This window comes from Anarhichas minor, unplaced genomic scaffold (genome assembly GCF_050575085.1).
Source record: "Anarhichas minor isolate MPS153535 unplaced genomic scaffold, ASM5057508v1 ptg000041l, whole genome shotgun sequence".
NCBI classification, from domain to species: Eukaryota; Metazoa; Chordata; class Actinopteri; order Perciformes; family Anarhichadidae; genus Anarhichas; species Anarhichas minor.
In genome coordinates this window covers 1392792-1415440 of record NW_027466487.1, presented here as the reverse complement: position 1 = coordinate 1415440, position 22649 = coordinate 1392792, and the positions used below count along the sequence as shown (strand labels likewise).

The 22649-nt window shown below is 41.3% G+C and overlaps 2 protein-coding genes across 3 annotated transcripts; one reads left to right on the top strand and one right to left on the bottom strand.

The window, feature by feature from the left end:
• The first annotated feature begins 340 nt into the window (after window positions 1-340).
• Window positions 341-4327, top strand: LOC142969582 (uncharacterized). Of its 2 annotated transcripts, XM_076109561.1 has the most exons (3): window positions 341-477; window positions 559-595; window positions 1522-4327. In XM_076109561.1, exon 3 carries the CDS (start codon window positions 1554-1556, stop codon window positions 3498-3500), a length of 1947 nt encoding a protein of 648 aa, XP_075965676.1. In that variant the 5' UTR covers window positions 341-477; window positions 559-595; window positions 1522-1553; the 3' UTR covers window positions 3501-4327. The 2 variants fall into 2 exon arrangements, with proteins under 2 accessions (XP_075965676.1, XP_075965675.1); XM_076109560.1 differs by having other exon boundaries at window positions 341-595.
• kcnn4 (potassium intermediate/small conductance calcium-activated channel, subfamily N, member 4) lies at window positions 3518-22603 on the bottom strand. Its single transcript, XM_076109568.1, has 9 exons — window positions 22012-22603; window positions 15763-15858; window positions 13963-14408; window positions 12224-12359; window positions 9931-10041; window positions 7536-7657; window positions 6040-6109; window positions 5126-5292; window positions 3518-5002 (listed from the first exon to the last, which is right to left on the bottom strand). The coding sequence occupies exons 1-9, from the start codon at window positions 22414-22416 to the stop codon at window positions 4999-5001; spliced, it is 1557 nt and encodes a 518-aa protein (XP_075965683.1). The 5' UTR covers window positions 22417-22603; the 3' UTR covers window positions 3518-4998.
• Window positions 22604-22649: the final 46 nt, after the last annotated feature.

The window sequence follows — 22649 nt, the reverse complement described above, 5'->3', positions numbered from 1 at the left end:
TTTATCCTTCTTCAGCTACTCTTTTGTGTGCTTGAATTAAAGAAAGTAACATACATTAACAATAATAATCAAATTAGGTTACGTTGGGTTTCATAACTCGTATACTTCAAATATTACTGTACAAATATTGAGTATATGCATTGCTCCAATTAAAACAAAACATGTTGATTCAATTAAATTCAAAAGCGTCTTAAATATTGTCAGGTTGAACTCGCCAGAACGTTTTAATTTAATTGGATCATAGTAATAGTAACGAGTTTCCCCCGAAGTTTGTAGAAATATTCAACATTCTGTTGCATTCTGGGAGGTGTAGGCGTCCCTCTTCGGGCTTTAACCGGATATGGAGGAGTTCGGCGAGTGGGCGCCATCAACATCATGACGGTGTCTCGTCAAACATGACATTTGAAGGGTTTTCTTTTTTTGTAATGTGCTTAATCATTACATACAAGTGGACGTTGACACCAGTGGTTTATACTTGTAAGAAACGCACAGTAACAGTTACCTGACTTGGACCAATCGTTTGGATTCATCAAATGATTTCCCCTTTTCTCTGTGCAGCTGGCGGCAGTTTCTGGTCATGTACTTGTGGACAGAGGTAAGTAATGTTGTGTAAAGTGTAACATATAGGTCTCCTGTTCAAACACAGCCGTCCTCTTACACTAAAACATAAGTAACGTTAGCTATACGCGTAGGAACGGTTGTAAAGAGAAACAATGTGTAAATGGGTTGTGCTGGTCATCGAGGCAGCGTTTATTGGGAAGTCATGTCAAAATTCAAGAGATGAAACCAATGATTATTATCATTGTTTGATTTATTGACGGTTAAGTCTTTAAATACTAAGTACATTGTGAACCTGTCCATTTCTCACACCCTGAGGTCACCTCTTCAAATTGCTTTTTTGTTTATAACTCAATGTTATTAAAGTGCTATAACAATGGCAAAAACAATGACATATGACAACAACAGCCATGCTAGCATCTTTATACTTGGACACAGGGAGGGTTTGAGCTAACATGCAGTGCTAACATTCTCACACTTACAATGCTCCTATGCTGTTGTTTAGCAGGTATATGCAACCTTAGTGTGGTAGTATGCTAACATTTGCTAATTCTGTACAAACACAGTACAGCTGAGGCTGATGGGAATGTAATAATTTTGCAGTTATTTAGTCATAAACCAAGCTAGTGTAGTAATTGAAATGTTGACCCTAGGATGGTGTTAGATGGAATTTCAGAGGATAACTAAGTTTGTGGGGTTTATCCTCTGGGGACAATGAATTTCTGTTTGATAATTGACTCACGCTAGCAATTATGACATGATTTGAACTCATTGTTTTTTTGTAGTATCATTGTTTCAGCTCTAAACCAAACATATAATCACTGTGATTAATGATAATAATCGTGATCGTAATAATGACAATGACTAAATAAATAGCTGCCTTCATCATTGCTCTGGGATGCAAGAATAAAACCTGTAATATGGATTTTAAAGTGATTCTGTCCATTCTGCTTAAAATTACAGACCACCCAGAGGTTTGCCCGGACCAGCTCCTTATGTCTGAAGACTTGAGCAGCGATGAAGAATGGTGTGTATCCACAAAAAGGCAGTTGGATGATGCACACGCAGAGACCAAATGTTGGGAATGTGGCAAAAAATTCCGCAAAATAAAAAGCTTGATGTTGCACTACAAAAGCCACAATATCAAAGCCACCTGCCACATCTGCAAGGTTACATTCCGACGCCAGACGTCCCTCTCCATGCACCTGGATAATGTACACTTGCCACCGCTCTGCAAACACTGCAATCAGTATTTCAGTAACTCGTTGGAGTTGAACAAGCATGCAGAGACGCAGTGCATCGGCTCGCCATTTCCAATAGCTCCCGCTCTGATTTTTGCGCCCATAAATCAGAGTCAGAACAGTGACGACCTTCCCATTGACGGGACCGCGCTGCAAAACACTTTAAAGTCAGTGCCTCGTGACTCAGAGTCCGAGTTGAGGCTTCAACAAAGACTTGAGATGAAGCCTGAGAGAGCTGAGACATCTGAAAACAGTGTCGAGTATGTAGTGGATGAAGGCGATAAAGATATCGACATGGAAAGTGAATGTAAGAAAGCAGATGACTCATCGAGCACTGAATCTGGTGACGAAGATAACACGCGCTCTAAATCTGCAGACTTGTGTCCAGATGATCCAGAATCAGACGGTGGCTCGAGTTCATCCGATTCTTCCAGTGACTCCTCTCAGAGTTCGCACTCTAAAACCCCGCCTGGAGACCTTCCTGCTGTTAATAGTTTAACATGTGCTGCGTGTGGTCGAGGGCCATTTCGCTCAATGAAGCTACATTTGCTGCACTGTAGTGGTATAAAGGTGAAATATCAGTGTTCAGTGTGCAAGAAGCTCTTTCTCACTGAGGCGGCTGTTAAGGAACACTACATGCCTTTGTATTCCTGTGTAGTCTGTAGCCAAGTTTTCCCTCACGAGAACTCGTACCATCACCACCAGTGTCCCAAGGGAACCAAATCACCGCTGGTCCTCTTTTGTTCAGAGTCAATGCCGCATGCGTGTAACATATGCAAATCCTTTTTCACCTCTGAGAAAACGTTGTTAAACCACGTCACCAGAGTTCACACGTCGGTGGTCAGCACCAAGGTGTGCATCCTTACCAATCCATCAGCGCTGGTTGATATAAAAGCAGCCCAGTCAGCCACCAGTAGTCCAAATGTGATCAACCAGGTCATGAATGGAAAGCGCTGTGTTGGGCAAACATATGCAGGGTCTCTGTCCACTGTTGTGCAATCTAGACCTTCCCCTGTCTCGACCTCCTCCCACGCAGACAGACCGCATGCCACTGTATGCATGGCGTCCCATGCTGCACCTGTTAGATCGGGGAAAGACGCTGCCCAAGGTCCACAGAACCAGTCTTTAAGCCGTCCGCCTACACCTTTACGTGTCCTTCCTGGTGCCACTGACACAACTCCAGCCTCCGACCCCGTCACCCCACCGATGCCCACGATTATGGCCTTGTTTGAGAACGACAGCCAGGACGTGGCTTTGGTGAAACGTATGAACACAGGCTGGCGTTCCAAGACCCCGTACCCCTGCAGGCAGTGTGGTGCCATCCTACGGCAGCCCTCCTTCATCATCAGCCACCGCTACCTCCACAGAGGCCACCGCTCACACAAGTGCCAGTGCGGCCGGGCTTTTAAGCACCGGCTGCACCTGCTGCGACATTGCGTTCAGCATGCAGAGACCGTGAGCTACATCTGTGTCAGCTGCGGGGAGACTTTCACCGGAGCCAAACTCTTTGCTGAGCACATGAAGGGCAAGCTTCGGAAAAAGTCCTTTTCTGGACGTACATGGAAACGTAAAGTTAAGAGGAAGTGCAGAATGCCTTTTACGTGTGACTGTGGACAACTTTTTTTAAGGCCTTCGGCTTATATATGGCACCAACTTAAATACAGGACCAAAACTAAACACGTGAAGAAGCCCTCGGAATGACAGACACATCCCTGGTTTCTACTCCACTTTTATGTACTTTTCTTCAGCTATGTGCACCACATTCTAAAACAAAGGGTTAAATCAACATTACGATTGTCGCTACAGTATTTTGTTTAATTTTGAACAACAGCATTGAAAGCAAAATCACATTCAGACATTCAAATACATTCATCCTTAATGGATTATAATTATAAGCATGTCCTGGATGCTTGTTAACATGTTTTCACCTCGTGCAAATGACACATGATACAGATAAACAACGTTTGAACAAGTTACTCGTAAAGTCATTTGACAACACACATTAACCCACATGGAACTATTTCCAGTATTGGATTAGATTAAAACATCAAAACTCCAGTTTATCCTCCAGAGAACGAGTTAGTCCAGTTTAGCCATTATTTATTCTTCTCACAAAGTGCATTCTTAAGAGTGAGGTTTGTATTGGAGTTTCTGAGTCCTTTTGTTTTTACTGCACCTGATTCAAATGTTATGCTCCTGTGAGACATTATAGAGGTCTTAGTATTAAGGTTGAAAATAGCATGTCTTTTTTTTTGCAGTTATATAATCTCTCCATGATTTCAATGTTAACGTTCCTCAATATTATGTCTTTTTTTTATATTCACGTCCACTAGATGGAGCTGTTGGGTTGCTTTTAAAGACAACTCACACCCAAGTTGTATTGTTCTCAGAGCAGGTGTAAACTGCAAGATGCTATTTCTGCATCAGATGATTGCAACCATGAGCGTCAACATCAATCCATGCGTTTCTGTTGTTCTCTCCTATAAGCCCAAGGATTTACAGTTTGAAATAAAGGTTTCTTCCCACGATACTTGGATTGAAGTTGAGTTTCTTCTCTTGTTTGAGCATCAACACACATCATTGCATTCACAATTCTATGGATGGGTTAGAGGGAAGCAGAACAATGAGGAATTGTCAGAGATTGCATTATATTCAATAAGCCTGTTTGCGAACAATCATGAACTTAGTAACCATTAAACTGTCCGCTAACGAAAAAGAGGATGAGAGTTTTTCTTGTTTAATGAGACTGTTTAGTTTAACGCTGTAAATAACTGCAAGAAATATCAAATAAAATTAACATCTAAGAATATGTGTCTTATTCCACAGGAATAAGACAGTGATAGAGTCCATCAATGAAACCTTACAAACAGGGTTAGGGTTCAATCTATACTCTGGAGCCTTTGACAACGTGGATTACAAGGCTCTCCACAGTCCTTGTTTGAGATTTCTCAAAATGTCCTGTGTGATTCTCACACAAGGAGTGAAAGTCTTATTTTATCCGTATAATATTAGAGTCATTGTGCAGGTCACTGGGCCAGAAGATGAGATCTGTAGTAGGTGTGCCAGTCCTTCATGTGGTTCCGCATGCTAGGAGTCGAGAGCAGCTCCGGGTAGGATTTACTGTCTCACTCTCATGGATACTGTCGATGAAAACACTGAAGACAATTATCTGTCTCGGTAACAAATGTATGTAGCCGTGTCACCTGCAAAAAAAAATCCACAACAAAAAAACGTGTTATTCACGATTCAGCTTGGATACCACATCCTGCACTGTGTCGATAGCAGATCTGTGCAGCGTCGCTAGAAGCCTTAAGGGCTGCTTGTACCTGATCTCTGGGTTGCGGTGACGTAGGAACTGAGACAGTAGCTCAGTGGTTTGTTGGAAGCAGCGACTCAGCTCGTCCAGCTTCTGCTCCATGGAGAGGATACGCTGCTCCAGCTCCCGATAGGAGTTATTCCAATTGGCGCTGAGGTCGCACATGATCATCTGCATCTGTTGACATCATCCACACAACGCAAATGCAAAGGTGTTTGTATTTACAAGGTGAAAACAGTGGGCTCAAAACTGCAGCCAGTCTAATGTTAAGGAAGTTCAATCTCACTTTATTTGGGGCAGACACATTTTATGTCTATCTTGCAGATTTATAATGAAACTGCCTGACTCGAAACCAACCCAGTGTTGCCAACTTAGAAACTGTGTCACTACATTTAGCAGGGCCTTTTGCAACCTACTTTAAAAAAAGAAGCCAACAGCAACAAATCTGGTTTCTTTTTTAGTCCTCTGCGCTCTCATTGGCTGTGGCTCAGCTGCATTCAGTCAGTAAGAGTGTGCAGCGTTCGGTTTACTGCACGACAGTCAGACTGTAACTAACTGATTGCAGTGGTTTGACATCTTACCAAAGGGCAACACGTGCAGTCTGGAAAAACTAGGTTTGTTTAGACTATAAATCAATGAGGAAAATGCATTTTAAAGTGCACAAATTACATATTAGTGCCTCTCACTGGGTCACGTCTTTATATCTTGGGTTTTTAGCACATGGAAAACTTTTCTGGGCCTGTGAATTCCTGACACAAATGACTCCTGAGACATTTTATGGAGATTTTTATCAAGCATTTAATGTGTCTGAACACCTCGCAATAATCAACAGATTGTAAAATACTGCTTAATAGTCTATGTAAGTAGTGAGTGTTTTTAGTCGAGCCTTTCCAGTGAAACATTCCGGTGACAGCTGTCATTTACCTTAGGGAGGTCCACCATCTCACTGACGTAATCTCTCAGCTTTTTTTGTTTGAGGCGTAAATGTCGAAATCTGTGCAAAAAAAAAAAAAAAAAAAGATCTCATTCATGTATTTTAAACATTTGTATTATTCCAAATGTTACACTGAGTCACAGAAAAGGGTTCTGTTCAAAGAAATGTTCTAGTGCAAGAACAGTAAGTAACACTACTGTGTAGTATTCAGGGTTTCAAGTGGCATTCTCGAAGATCTTTCATTGTAATAATAATTTGTTATGTCACTATCAATCTTGGAAGGTAACACAAAGGTGATGGAGCCTCTGGCCCACTGATGAAAGTATTGCAATATCTCTATATTTGCAGTATTACAAAATGGGTTTCTGTGGCAACATTCCTGGAAAGAATTGAGGTATTACAGTTTTTCTCCATTGTATACAAACCAAACATTTTACTATACACACAATTCTCAATGCTGAAATGTTACTATCTAATGTCAGATGCAGCACAAGGCTCCAAAACTCAAGGCACAATTTCTTTGTTTTCCCTCAAATACAAATTCCAAAACAACCAGCACTGAAATCTTAAGCATTGCCTCTTTAAATGCTCCAATGAGTTCTGAAGCGGACATCTGCAAATGGAGCGTCCTATTTTTGTCCTTCTGGCACAATACAGAAACTCTGATCTGTGGAGGAATATGCTGAGTATTCCACTACTCAACATGCAGAAGTCACGCTGTGTTTGTAGCTATAAAACATTGCTGGAAGGTTTTTGACATATAAAGGTGGAAAAGGGCTAAATGTAGTATCTGGTGTACCCGGGATGGATGAAACCACCAAAAAATGACATATGGAAGCCAATATTGCAGCCAGTCTCTGGAGACATTAGAGCGATGGTCTCATGATGTTCTTAATCCTATCGGGTGGAGGTGCCTCCTGCTCGAACTTTCCACAGTGTATTTATTTATAGTGGCTCTCCCTGGTTTAAAGCAGGAAGTACAACCCCTCCACCCACTATAACACACTCACACACATGATCCTTTTGTCGGGATAATGAAGCAGACAGTCACACGTCTTGACTTCCTGCCTTGTGCAATCCACTTGTTCTTAGAAGCTTGGGCTCATGAACAAAGAGACACAACTCAAATGGAAAACTACGTGCAAAAAGAAGATGCTCCAGTGTGCTTTAATTTGTTGTTTGCCAGTATGTCTAAGATCTTTGTCTTGAATTCGGTGTAACAAAAGGGTGGACCCTTGTTCACACATGCCTCGCCCACAGACAATAGGCCAACAAAACGAGTTGGTATATGAATTATCCATTAACAATGGTGACTCTGTGGTCAAGCATGTTGACACTAAGTTAATGACCTGTAAATTACACATGGAAGGCACGCAACCCACCACCAACGTACATCCCTTGCCCAGACACAAACACACACACACACACACACACACACACACTGACATCCTGCCCGACTCCACCATTTTGTGATACAGTAACTCACACTCTTATGGCTTCCAGAAGGCATCTCTGGTGTCTTCGGTGCTCACCGCGGTTGCCCTTTGTCAGGTGTGTGCGGTGCAGAAGCCAGCATTCCCTCAGCACATTAGCAGCAGCGTGCCGGATCTGGTGAAGAGAGAGACACATTAAAATCAACCGATCAAACCGCGGAGGTTGCAGGAGCAGTGACGACCATGATAAGACCATCGAGATAAAGTCAATCAAACATGCAAGCTTGACAGTTAACACAGCGCTTATCATGTTTCTTAGACAGAATCTGGTTCATGTTAATCATTTTTGCAAAGGAAATAAAAGTGTGAGTCATCTAAGGCAGCCGATTAAATCCAGATAGTCCGTTCTGCGGAACTATTTATCTATATGATGCTGATTTCAGATACAAGTAGAACTATCAGGTCTTACATAGATGCTCATATACACAAATTTGAACAGACCACACAGACTATAAGTGAGGGATACAAGTCCTCCGGTATTGCCTTTGCACCTTTCTCTTTGATTCTATTCATGTCTGTTTGGCTTCCTGCACAAATCACTATTAAGTGCCCTGTGATGATGTCACTCTGGCCCTGTTGTGAGGGTTATTAATAGAGGCTGTCAGTATCTGCATCCAGATGTCTTCCCTTGTTCCCATCGGTGTAAATCTGGACTGCACCAGATAGCTCAGAAGAATGCACGAAAACACACACACGGACTAGAGCAATCACAAGCAAGGCATAAAGATGCAGCAAGTGACAGGATGCAGCCACCGGGAGAAAGGAAATGGTTGTATCCTCCAAAACAGTGCACCTACCGCACTCAGACACTGCTTTACACTGCTAGCAAGAGGCTGTAACACAAACTGACACTAATATACTAGGAACTCTATCCATCATTACATGTTTATGTATAGTCCTGAGACACTTTTCTGGCTTCATGTTTCCTTACAATCGTTTATTTATCAGACACCTCCTTCTTCCCATCACTAAGCAAACACTTGAATCCTGTCCAAGCCTACAAACAAAGTCCTCTGGAAGCCACTTCCACACACGCTCACACACACGTACGTAAGCACCACCGGTTTCCTGCCCATCGCTGAACCGTCCTGAACTGACACAGGTTTCTTTCCTGACAGAGGTCAGATGATTTCCTCTGTTTGACACCTTGAAAATGCTATATAGAGGTTGGCTTCTCCCTCCTCCTTTCCCACACTATTCTGTCCTCTGGTGTCTCTTATTGAAGGAAAACAAAAAATTCTTCTAAATAGACTCACAAACCAAAACACGCAAGCCACACAAATAAAGTAGTGACGCTTCCATCCTGACCGCTCCATCCGCTTTGTCGTTCTTCTTATTTGTCTTGCTACGGGGCAGTAACCTCGGGTAGTTAACTGTTTACTAAATGGTTGTATAGGAAAGTTTATTCAATTATTTGATAAATATTATCACAAAAATAACAGCCACTGTTTTCAGGTTGTACAGCTCCTGTAGGGAACCTTCAATCATAAAAAATAGACCTTTTTTTGCACCTGTTACATTGGACATTTGGATTTAGATCTGTTTGTCGTTGTCTAAGTTGGTACGATGTTCCTAGTGATGTCATTAGGCTTTATATTGTCACATTTTGCTACACCTACGTTTTCTAGGTTAAGAGTCATCTGTCCTTTATTAAGCTGTTATAGTTATGTGTTAATATTTGTATGTAAAGACTCTATTTTATATATTGTTGAATTCTACTTTATGGTATGCTGGTTTTACATGTTTTTGTCTCTTTCAATACAGATAACATATTTTACATAACTGTCAAGCATTTTCCAAAGCATACCAAATGTTTAACTTTTTTTTGATTGAGTTATGTTACTGTCGTCTGGCACTGCAGAACAGACTTTTCTAATCATTCTGCACTATACCACAGCTGCATTACCACACAATGTTCCAGTGACTTTGACAACAATAAACACAGACCTGCTGTTCATTGAGATAGATTACCTAACTAAAACAAGTTCCAACTTTCTGCAAGCTGGTTCTCATATAAAAATGAATGAGAAGGTACATTCCAAAATCTACAACATTTCAGCTGGCTTTGAAACAGAGTTTGCAGTAACGTAAAGTATGCATGATTTGTAGTAAATGGGCTGAAACATGCAAAAAAAATACTGGTATCGTCTTTGAAGTAATACTTGTCAGATGAAGCCTGTCAGTGGATAAGAAACAGCAAAATCCCTCGTGAAAATGGCCATGCGCGTACATCAAAAAGTTACACTTCTGATCAAGAAACAGCTGCAGAGAATGAATCATAAATCGGTGAGTTGCCATGTACTCCTTATAGATGTATTGCAGTGTTTTCATAATGCAAACTTTAACGTTATAATCCTTTTGCTAAGTAACTTCACTTGTTGCTCTTACCCTTTTAGAGATCTGGATGTCCAGCATGAAGAAGTGCACATGTTTCTCTCCTTTGTTCAACGCCAGCATCTTGGTAACGACTGCCACCAGCATGGCAGTGCAGGCTACACCCTAGAACCCAACACACACACACACACACATGGACGTGGGCATGGTTTCTCAATGATCATGTGAGCATTTGAGATTGATCCTGTATACTGTAGTGACATCAACATGGTAGAACTCAAGAAAAACGTTGACAGTTTTGTGTGTTTTGCTCCTCCATTCCCCTTCTAGGAAAGCACTTCTTCAGAAATCCGAATGTTGATCTTCATACCTCATATGGTTTTGTCCAATAAATCAAAGTTATATTTACACAGAGAGTTCAATGGTTAAACACAGGCCTGTGTGGCACTGCTATAGTGCTGGTTTCCTCTGAGAATAGCTGTGTGCTATTGCTGGACAGGGAACTCCAGAATGACGGTTAGGATTCAAAAAGGCCGCAGAGAAAATCACATCTACATGTAGTCAAACAAACAAACACTTGAAAGGAAACACAGACAAATCACCACGCTGATTTCATGTCCACCACTGATAATCATTAAAAGTCTTTACCTGTTTTCCTCTTTTCAGCTTGCATTAGAAAGAGAGAGAGAGAGAGAGAGAGAGAGAGAGAGAGAGAGAGAGAGAGAGAGAGAGAGAGAAAGATCAAGCATGAGCATAAGAAAAGACAGTTTTAAAAGATATATATTTATCTTTCCCTCCAATATCCACAGAATATCTGTAATTACACCGTCTGTGGAACCTAGGAGGTAAAAACTCTTTCCTTGGATCCATCCACACACAGTGATGGGATGCAAACAGCGTTGTCAACGCCTGAAACACAGCTGCAAATTGAGTTATTGCTGAAGTCAAGCAGAAGTGCTGACCATAGAGGTGTTCAGCCATATTACAGGTGTGAGATCCCAGTGACCGGCTCCTATAACTGCCCTGATGAGAGTAGGAAATTTATTTTTTTCCAAATACACAGGTTGGCACACCCTCCTGTTGTAGTGGTGCCAAAGCCAATAAACCACCTAAAAATGGATATGGTGGAAAGTTTCCCCTTATAAGGATGGAAGCTTAAAAAAAAAGGGAGATGGAGAATGAGAGAGAGGTAAAAGATTGTTTTCCACTCTGTCACAGAAGTGTCTGAAGCGGACTAGTGCCCACATCCAGAACCGCGGTGGGGACTCTTATCTGCTTGTACCACAGTTTAACGCAGCAGAGGTGAGGCAGCGAACCATAATCTATTCCCTATTCAAACACACAGCCACTCCTCACTCTCAGTGACTAATTGTTTATTTTACTTTACAGTAACTCTTTGTGTTTTATCTCAAGTATCCTTCAACCCTCCTGCTCTATCTCGGACCCTCCCTTCCACCTTTTGTTTTTATTCCTCTCCTTGCCAATCCTTTGCATGACCATTAAAAAACATTATCTTGCTGTAATTTAAAAAAAAATGCACTTTTTTGCTTTTATTTGCTCTTACTATTTGGTGCTAATGTGATGCTTGCTATTCTTTCTCTCTGGGATATTTTAATTTGTTTCTTTTATTGTCATATATGACAAAAGAGAGGAGTCAGTGAGTGCAGCAAAACAATGACATCATGCTTCATGCAGATGTTTTATGTGGACTGCATTCTGACAGCTTCCCCCCCTCAGTCTTTATGTGTGAGTGCCTGGTACCAACAAGGTCCTGTAGAAGCACCAGCCATTATTTACAGCTGTGGTCTAAATCACACACACAACGGAATGGAGGCATGCAGGTCCGTCAGCACCGCTAGGGTGTGCAGCTAGGCATTCAATTCACAAGTATTCAAGATAACTATATAGGCTGGGATAGAACACAAAAGGCACAGGAGAGAAGTGAACTAGCTGAACTGACTCAATATGAACTGGGAAAACTGAATAGGAAAATGGGGGAAGAGCTGCTGCAATGGAACAGAGCAGAAACGGAAGGGAATGAAGCAAACCAGAGAGGATGATATGGAACAGAATAGAGCAGGACAATATGGAACGGAACAGAAGGCGATAAAACAGAGCAAAACAGAACATGTTATATCGGGGAAGAATGGAACAGAGCAGAGTGGAACGGAACAAATTTAAATTAAATGGAGAAAACCAGAACAAATAGAACTTAATAGAGAGACTCAAATGGAACGGAGCAGAAACGGAATAAAAGTAAAAGTAAGGGAGAAACGGACCTCTGTACAATACCAAACAATACATGATAAAATAACAAAAGTCTCAACAAGCAACCTAACCTAGTTACCATGACTCCAGTGAAGAGGCACACCGCTTTGCCGCAGCTGGTGTTGGGCGCCACATCACCATAGCCCACGGTGAGGAAGGTGATGGCTATGAGCCACATCGCCGTGTTCATGTTGCCTGTCGTTGCTTGGGTCTGCCTGCATGACGGAGGAGAAAGCAGGAGTGAGACTGTGTCGTAATAAAACCTGTTGTGTATTCTTATGGACTGTAGTTAAAGGCAAGGTCCCAGACACATTTTAAACATATATCTAGTCATAGTTAACTTTTACATAAGCTCAACCATGGCTAATCTAAACATTCATAACCATTTTCTACATAACCATGTTTTACTTAAACATTAAACACTTTAATCTGATGCCAGTTACATTTTTACTAATAATTTCCATGGAAGTTTCCTTAAAAATGTGATTCAGTATGTTTTATAGAGAAAATAGAGACACAGTTGTGAGACAGTTATTTAAGTTTAGTTAGTAGTGTTGACTTTATAAACAATTGTTGATTTACAGATGTATTACTGTGAAAGGACTGCTCTATTTAAACCAAATTATTGAAATAGTCATCTATTAGTAATTCTATTAATCTTATATGGAAACCTTATTCTCCATATATAGGAATGGGTGACACAAATAAGATCTTCTATCACAGTATACAGTTTAAAATAATCGTGTATATATTGCATTAACAATACTTTACATGTCTTGGTATCTTTAAGAAACAGTTCATGGACAAAATAACCAGATGGAAATAATAAGTTAAATTCCTCATTATTGAATCAAACATCCTGTAAAAATCTAGTTTTGCCATGAAACAGTCCTGCTCGTTGCAGGACAACATTTCCCACAATGGCCTAATATTACTAAAAATATCAAAGTGACAAAAATCCTGAAGGCAGAGAAATTAATACATTTCCATTGTCTATATTGTGACATCCCCCCCCACCCTGTCAATATGTTGAATGCTTGCCTATTGCTGTCCTACTGTGCACTTGCTTAAAGACTCATTAGGTAACACTAGTAATGAATTAGAATGAAGTAATTGGAAGTGTACAAATTGATTAATTCCTGTTCCCAATTATCTATTTCTTCTTAATTTGTATAAATTAGATCATCTTCCTTATAATTACAGTTGCATATAACTTCCTACAGCAATAAATTAAACATTTCCTGAACATGATGTGTCTTCTGAGTGGTCTGAGTGGAAGGTGTGGTCTGTTAATCAAACCGTGTTATCAGTGTGGATGCTTAACAGGAAGTCAGGAAGTGACTACCAGTGTAAACTTGTAAAATATTACAAAGCACAAGTCCAATATACACTTTGCAGAAACCACACAAAGAAGTCATACAGAGTGTGAATGTTCATCTGTTCATCACCATGACTGGTGAAACAGTTCAGTGTTAAAAAGGTTTGGTAAACTTGACGTTTAGTTGGCTCGCGCTAGGAAGCAATTTGTTACGAGTAACGACATAGAATTTGATGACTATCAAATCAGTTTTTGGAGTCAAATTGACCATCAAGCTGTGAGCAGCAATGTTAACCTGCCAAACATGCATTTTAATGTACAAAGATTAGAGGTGGGGTGAAACTTCCAGACAGAGCTGTAGTGGGGTGCAAGTGCTTTTGTGTCTCATTTTTGCAAACCTAAGTAATCACTATAATATATGCACAGCAAACATACGTCACGCCAGTTTTTTGCTGGTAGTCTGACTTGTAACTTGACACATACACATCTCTCTTCCCTACCTCTCACACAAAGTAAGCATCCAGGATGCGGTAAGCCAGAAGAAGAGGATGAAGACCAGCAGCGTGCGCGCCGGGTATTTGTTCATCAGTATCTTGAGTACAAAGCGGAAGGTGAAGTTTATGTTGTTGAGCGAGCCGATACTCCTGTAGGAGGCGCTCAGCAGCACTTTGCTGTGCAGCAGGATGGCTCTGTGCACCAGGTACAAGCGAAGGAACATCAGCATAGATAACAGCAGCTCGATGTCCATCAGGGCCTCGCGGTGGTGGTTGTGGTGGTTGGAAATACAGAGTGGAGCTGAGGAAGAGGAGTTGGCATGGAGGGCCACCTCCCAGTATGTGCCAACAGGATGGATGACACAGACCAGCAGCTCCAGAGTGATCACGAGAACCCTGTGGCTGCTCATGGCAATACGCCAGTCCACCTGTTTGTGGTCAATGACAAACAGCTGGAAGATGGAGGAGGACAGTATAGAGACAGAGAGTGAGAGAAAAAAATGATAAGTACTGATGGAAACCAGTGCAAATACAATCACATCTTTAAGCGGAAATCATCTAATCCTCTCCTTAAAACTTGAGTACAAAACACTTAATATTCTGTCACTGGCTCCAGTTTCACCTCCTTATTTTCCTACGACACAAGTTGATGACATTATCAAAGCTCGGCGCTACCCGTCGTTACAAAAGATCCAATGCAATGTTTTCACTGAGTCACACAAAAACTAATCTCATTATGTGGCATGCTGGGATATGCATATACTTTGTGTGTTTTATGTGTTTTTGAATCTCAAGCTTAAAACAACGATAAGATAAACAAAATGCAAATATGCAGTTCTCTACAGTACATCATGTTTGTAAAGGTCTGTGATAAGGGAAATGTCTTTTAAGCCTCCAAAGATATAGGAAACCACTGATATCCAACAGAAATCTGAGAGGAAAACTTGTATGCTGATTTGTATGAGTTGCTCACATGTAAGGAAGTGGGAATGTGTTCATCCCCTCAAGATATATCTTTACCGGGCCTCATTTTATTCTAGAGAGTGGGGTCATGGTCCACTTTCTCCTCTCCTTGCTCCACTGGTTTGAAGCAACCTGATGTGTTTGGCTTGACTTAGTTTGTCCCCTCTGACACCCAAGATTTTGAAGCTACATTAGGAATGGCTGAACCCTTCCTGTGTGTTGGTCTCCACCCTTAGCCTGTCCTTCCTTATCTCCTCTGCACACTTGCACGGAGGCCGCTTGTATCAGACACAAATTACTTGCAACCACACTGAAGACACTGTGTGTGAGAGTATGAACCCAGCAACCTGACCAAAACCTTTCCGCACTCGTTCGTACTGCACTTTATTGGATATGCATGCTGTGAGTGTGCACAAGGGAAAATGAAAGGTTGTTTACTGTTTAATTTCAACCGAATCCCTTCATGTATACTGAATTCAAACACAACGGCAGCGAGCCATGTGGATTGGAAAAATAGCGCAGCTACAAAATTGTTCATGCCTGAGGTTTTCGTCCAGGGTTTTTTTTATGCACATAACACAGATAATCAGTGTTGAGGCTACCGTCAGTGGACCGAGAACTCCTTCTAAAACGCACAGGTATCTTGAACAAAGTGGCGTTCTAGCCAGGCTAATTAGGAACAAACATTTACTGGTATAAAAAGTGGTGCACAAAATATGGCAAGCCCTTATGAAACAACGATGCACCTTCGCATGCAAACGGTCAGGCTTTCACTCGGGCACACGCAACATCACAAAGAGGGCGTCCAAACTGTTGGAAAAAAAGGGGGAAGGGGAAACTCACCCTGATGTCCTTATGATGGAAAAGTATGATGAGGATCAGGAGACACCCAGTGGACAGGCTGATGGAACAGTTGATGAATAAGGCAATGTTTGAGCCCTGGGACGGAAAGGGAGATAAGGCAAGAAGATTTGATTTCTTTCCATTTATGTTCTCCATTATCAAGGTTTTATGAAAAATCTCGGTGTCTAATGCTCACTGTCACGATGACAGGGTTGGAAAGAGCCACAGAGTATCCAAATCAAGAAGAGTCACTTATTATATCTTACAAGGAGAGGTTTGATTTAACATTTAAAGAAAATTACTGAAATATAAGTTTAAAACAGACAGAGAATGTATGACATATGGCCTCTGCAGGTCAATGTGCCCTCTGACCAGTAAAAAAAAAGCTTGTTACTGGGGGAGTGTCCTTTAAAGCAGTGGTTCCCAAAGTGGGGGTCGCGACCCCTAGGGGGGGCGCGGTGGTACTACAGGGGGGTCGCGGCTTCATCACCAACCCACACACACAGACGCACACATACACCGGTAAAACAATATAAAATAACCGACGTGACATGCACTGTGTTCCAACCACGCCACCAGAGCGGCTCATGTCACAGACCGACTGTGGCAAAACCAGCGAGAGCGAGAGCGAGCGCGCGCCCGAGCGAGAGAGCGCGAACGAGCGAGGGAGAGAGAGAGTGAGGGAGCGCGAACGAGAGAGAGAGACACAGCGACACAGAGCGAGAAAGATACGGAGCGACAGAGAAAGATAAAGATAAGAGAAGGAAGTATGTACAAAGATGGACAGATTTGTGACTGGTCTAAAGCGCAAATCCGATGGAACTTCTGTTACAGCCGCAACAGGCGACGCGACCACCTCGACAACGCCTCAAACTAAGGTACCTCAGTACCACAGAGGAAGAGCAGTACATTGACATGACATCTGACTCAACAAGGAGACTACAGTTCACATCCAATTCACTGGCTGTGTTTTGGATTGGAGTGGAGAAAGACTACCCACTACTAGGCCAAAGAGCTATGGGCATACTGTTGCCTTTTGCCACATCCTATTTATGTGAAACAGGGTTTTCTGCAGTTGCTGCAATGAAGACCAAATACAGATCAAAGTTGAACATTGAGAATGAACTGAGAGTAGCTATCTCCAACCAGCAACCCCGCTTTGACAAAATCTGTAAAGCAAAGCAAGCCCACACCAGTCACTGATTGATATATATGAATAGGAATATACATAGGAATATGATCACAAAATAATATGGTCCATGTAGACCTGCACACCTTGTTCATGATTGTGTTATTTTATTGTTTGAGAAAACCTGCTGTTCAATGTGAGGAAATACAGTATATGTTGTTTGCACTTTGTTTGAAATTAAGTTAATTGTATTTACAAATTATTTTATATATTTTTTATTTTATATATATTTTATTATTGCTATTTTTTTTCCCAGTTAAACAAACTGAAGAATAAACTGTGAAGTGATATGTACTTATTTTAGAAAGAAATAAAAATATTTTATACAGTTCATGCATTATAATGCAATTCATTAAAAACCAAGAAAAATTTGGGGGGGGGGGGGGGGGGGGGGGTCGTCCAATGTTCCTATATCATCAAAGGGGGTCTTGACAGAAAAAGTTTGGGAACCACTGCTTTAAAGGTACATTATGTACTTACATATTACATAGTTACATTAGTTAGCCAGAAATTTGGTCCATTAAAGTACAAAAAAGCAACCAAGGATGTAAGACATATTCCAGTAAGACATGTACAAAATTAAAAGAAAAATATCTGTCATCATAACATTATGCACATTAGGCCATGGTGAGAAAATCATTGTTTTGCTCCTTTTTTGGCAGACCAACCAATAGGTGTTGCTAGACTGTAAATTGGATTTGATCGTTCACCAGCTTCTCACCCAACAACAATTGAGCTGCCAACTGCACCAAGCATTAAGCACATGTCACCTCAGTATAGTGGACAAGTGGTTTTTCATCAACCGATTTTAATGTGTACCTTTATTTCAGACTGACTATCAAAACTACAATGTAGCGCTGAATTAATTAGTTGAATAATCAATGAGTCGCGCAACAGAAAATCAATCACACGCGCTTGGCTTTTGGTCAGTCGGCCATGCCTTTGTGATATTTCATGTCTTCAGTGAATTTTAAAAAGAATTGACCAATCCTTAATGATCAATAATAACGAAAATAATAATTAGAGACGAGCCTTAGGGAGGATCAAACATCAAGTATTCATTACATGCATGTGGTAAGATATACTTTTCAATAAGTCAGTTTAAGTTGAGTGTGCTTTTCACAATGATTCTCCAATCAGTAATGCTGTTAAAGGTGTGCTAGCCATCTCTTCTTTGTAATAAAGATTTTGTCAGAGATTTCCTTTCCATAAAACAACATTTTGAATATACTGCTGATTGTGTTATAGCAGCACAACTGATGGCTACTCTGTGATCCTTGCCTTTCCAAATGGAGCATCATTAGAACTTTACAAACCTTAGCCAAATGAAAGGTACAATTACTGATCCTGGAATGTACTGCAAAAGAGGTACATAAAAAGCCACTCAATAACAGAAGCACTTGTAATTAAATACTTTTCATTCCAGGGAACTGACAGCCGGAGACACAGATGAATTAAGAACGACGAGCATATGGCTTCTGCTACACCACCTCTGTCTTAACAGGTAAAAGAGCACCTTTACCCTTCATTCATGCATCTCTGTGCAACTGATACGTCAATGGAAGTTTTTAACGGAAAGTGCAGTTTAATGTGGTTTACGGATAAAAAGATAATTACAAACTTTCAAACTTGAGGAAACTTGAGCTTGTAGTTGGTATGGTGTGACGTCCGTTGGCAAGGTAAGCCGTTTTCCACAGTTTCTCCTGTAGCATCCACTTCACGTCTGTATTTCGTCCAGGGCTAATTAGAAGACCCCACAAAAGCTCAACATTTCACCACATTCCATAACAGAGAGTTCAACAACATGTTTCTTCCTGAGTTTGTAAAACTGTTTTTGTAACGTTTTCATAATGGAAGTAATGGAAGCAGTCATTTCCCGGCCGATGAACCTGGGTTAACCAGATTAGGTTGTTAATAACAAAGATTGTTTCTCATAGTCTTGGACGGACACCGAGCCACCATGATAAAACACTGAATCCAGTGCAAAAGATGGTGGTCTAGTTTGTATATACTGTAACAAATAAATACTTGCCAAAGAAATACTACATACAGCTGACTTACGTTTTCTAATTTGGTTTGTTAGTCGTTGTGGTTTTGTGAGGAATCATGTAGATTCTTGTGCTGTAGGTCACTCCTGGAACTACACGCATCCTGAAACTTGAGGATACAAATAATATCCTACAAGAATATTAAACTGGCATAGTGGGACAGTCATGGGAAAGGAGACATTTGGAAGTTTAGTTAATACCAACCAAAAACTGCACACGGTGATCTCACTGTGAAGCTATCCGGTGACTACATAATCACTGCTGGGTGACACCATATGGACACATTTTCGTTATTATTACAGTAAGAGTGAACCAGTCAAACACTGCATCAGAAACTGTCAGCGAAATTTCGGTGAAAGCAGGGAAGTGATGTTTAGCAAGGTGCAGGTGCAAAACCCTGCAGATCACTCGCCCTCTAAGACCACAAGGGAGTAGGATACCACTTCACTGCACCCTGTAAAACAGGTTTTCCATCCCTGTCCATGGGACTCTCAGTCTGTCAAATAAAAAAAATGAGTGAAAATATTTTTTGGGGATTTGTTTGCTGCATTATTTTTAGGTAATTGCATGGCTTTAGTGCAAATTTTAACAATTGATTGGCTGGTAAAAGGAATGAGTCGTAGCTCAAACGCAAGGAAAATGTCCATTATACATCGGTACTATAAATTCGCCCTTGGCCCTGGCCAGATGTTGCTTTCCAACAGCAAAACAATCAACTTTTAAAATCATAACAGGAGAAAGCCGGCGCTTATCAAACAGCTGAAAAAGGGAAGTGATGTGCAGTCAGAAAATGATGCAAGCAACTGATACAAAACAAAAACATGTTGAGCTGCCAGTCAACCCGAACAGGTCAAACTTGACAATATGCCTGTTTATTTTACAAACTTTGTGATATTTAAAAATAATTTACCCGCTAAGAGAGCATATAAGTATATTACAAAGAAGGTAGCATGTATGTTTGTTGTGATTGCGTAAGCTGTAATATTGTATCAGTGCTAAGAGAGGTGGTAAAAAAATGTGTTATAATGTGAGAAAATCATTGCATGAAAATAAATCTTAGCAATTTAAGATGTCAGATATTTCTGATTAAATCTGAAATGAACGAGGTCAAACTTGGTTTTGCCAAAACATGCTTAACTTTTTGGACCGCAAACCTGCTGTTATATAATCACACATGGCTGAGAACCAGAGCTAATAGAGCCCACCAAAGTTATCCAAGCCTTTTTTTAAATACTGGACATCATGCAACATTTTTCAGCCTCATTATGTGGATATTGAATGGGTTGTAAAGTCATTCCAGGAAAGTCATCAAAGTGTTGCAGAAAAGAGGATGCAGGGTTGCAATTAAGTCAAAGTGCACACTCCTAGTTCTAGCACAGCCCAACTCAAGACATAGAGACTTTCTAGACTGGCCATGCAAACACTCTAATTACACACTAAATGATGTGGAAAGATAGCCTGAAGTACTGCGAGCAATCTTGCGGTAGGGAAAGAGGTGAAACGTGGAAAAACATTCCATAAATAGCCCTGTTTCTCATGCATAATCATGAAAAGGTACGCTTAAAATATAACTTTGTAGAATGACATTAGCTTACATGTCTAAGTAGGCAGATCCAAAATACCCTGCAGTATACTTAGAAATGGCTTTGTGTGTGCTACCGGCCACTCTGTATTGTGTAGATTAGACAAACGCTATGTGACCGAAACTCATGTCGGTCCAGAGGGGAGGAAGATGTCACAGCTCACACGGCATGACTTGTACATCACATGAAGTTTAAAGACAAATGCTGAAAATGGTTATATAAGCTATATGGCTAAATCAGCAATGCAGCCTCTCCAAAATAATATGCTTTAACTGCAGCGAAGAACACTTTTCCAGTGCATTAGCTTTTCCACGGTACAGAAGCCGATGCCTGTTGTTAGGAGTCGACAGACAACACCTGTTCTTGGTTCGTATTAGAATTGTAATGTCATATTTGTGCCAACACTGTTATTTTCACGGCCCAACTCTCCATGATTCCATATAGGTTTCTCAAAAAGATTGTAGCTGATGTGAGTTGGAAATGTGGGGGCTCTCGGACACTGTAATCAATCACTGACTTCACAGCATGGAGGTGGCCTGATGTTTTTTGCTGCGCGCATGAGAGCGTTTTTTCCACATGTGGAACTGGCGTGCGCTGTAGGAAGTTAGGGTGAGTTAATAATTTGTTGATTGTCTGGCCTGGCATTGTTATCCACTGAGATCTGCATGTTAATGTCATGAGGCTGTGCTTCTAAATAGAGTGTCTGGAAATGGGTTAACTAATCAGTATAGGTCAGGGGGGTTCAAAGCCCATGTGCAGGTTGTGCTGCATGAGGCTTGGGCTGTGAGCTAATCAAGACCGTTGTTATTACAACAAATAGAGCCAGTTGTGTAATGGTGTTTTTCTGCACAGGTTATGATCAATTTAGTTACTGAAATATGTCATGAATTAAAGATAACATGGTTTGTATTCATTTGTTTGTATCAGTTTTATAATAGTCTAAGTGAAAAACTATAGTTTGAGCAGTTCTAACAAGGAGTTGAAGAAGAGTTGAGGTGCAACCGCACAGCAGCAGGCAGGTTGTTAACAACTGTAGTTCCACTGCATGATGCTGACAAAAGCAAGACATTAATACATTTGTTCATTATGTTATCATTTTATGATGCGTTCAATAGCCAACACTGAGGTGTCTCGACCAGCTGCCAAGACAAAGTCAATTTAGGTGGTGTTATTTATTGTTCTAACTTTGAAGATGCAGGTGGATGCTTTACGTTAAATACTTCTCTTGTAAAAGTGCGATATAGCTGACGTTTAGATTTGATTTGTGAGACTGTTGCAGTGGAAACCGAGATGGTTAACGTGCTCTCAGGATCGAGTGCCAACAAAACCAAAGTGTCACATTTCAAACATTTCTAATCGAATTATTTGATTTGAATATGCAGTCAATTCTTACATGTTTAAAAGACATTAGTGTATTTCTTAAACCTACCGGTTTATAAACGTAGAGACATATCTCGGAGTGGATTATCATGAGCAGTATCCCGAGCAGAGCAGTCCCCAAAGACAACGCGCAAAGGCGCTTTCTGTCCTCCAATAAAAACTTTCTGTCTCGCAGTCTGTGGAGTTCGTCTCCCTCCATGTGAGCTGTCCGCTTCCCGGGGAGTGACAGCGGCACGGACACTTCTGCCGAGTCCCCGCCGTTTCGGTTGACCAAGCCATCGCAATTCACACAATTCACTTTGGAGTCGCCGTGCAGGCTGCGGTTTGTCATCTCCATCTCCAGAGCGCACACGAGACGGCCGCCTGTCCCTCTCTCCCCGTCGTCGCAGTCCGTTGCTCCGTCCTGTGCCTGTCCGGTCTCTCCTTTGCTTTCCTCCCGAGTTGGGGAGGGCATAGTCCGATGGGCGCACTGTGTACCGGGCCCTTCTCTCGTTTGTCGCTCATCGAAGTAGCGTGATTAACCAAAGCACTTGGCTTCTAACACACCCTCACCTCAACACCAACCGGCGCGGCGTGGTTACGCGTAGCTACTGATGCACACTGGAGTGAGCGATGAAGGATACTCTTGTTAGCACGCGTTATCATTTTAAGAGTGTGAGTCAGTCTGACTCAAACTAATTATTTGGG

What these genes read in the sequence shown, in the direction of transcription:
- LOC142969582 (XM_076109561.1), top strand. Translation starts at nt 1,554, where the DNA reads ATGTCTGAAGACTTGAGCAGCGATGAAGAATGGTGTGTATCCACAAAA.
- kcnn4 (XM_076109568.1), bottom strand. Translation starts at nt 22,416, where the DNA reads ATGCCCTCCCCAACTCGGGAGGAAAGCAAAGGAGAGACCGGACAGGCA. An exon ending in TCCATCATAAGGACATCAGG is followed by an intron (nt 14,409 to 15,762) that starts GTGAGTTTCCCC and finishes TCCATCTTCCAG; the next exon opens with CTGTTTGTCATTGACCACAA. An exon ending in ATGCTTACTTTGTGTGAGAG is followed by an intron (nt 12,360 to 13,962) that starts GTAGGGAAGAGA and finishes TCCGTCATGCAG; the next exon opens with GCAGACCCAAGCAACGACAG.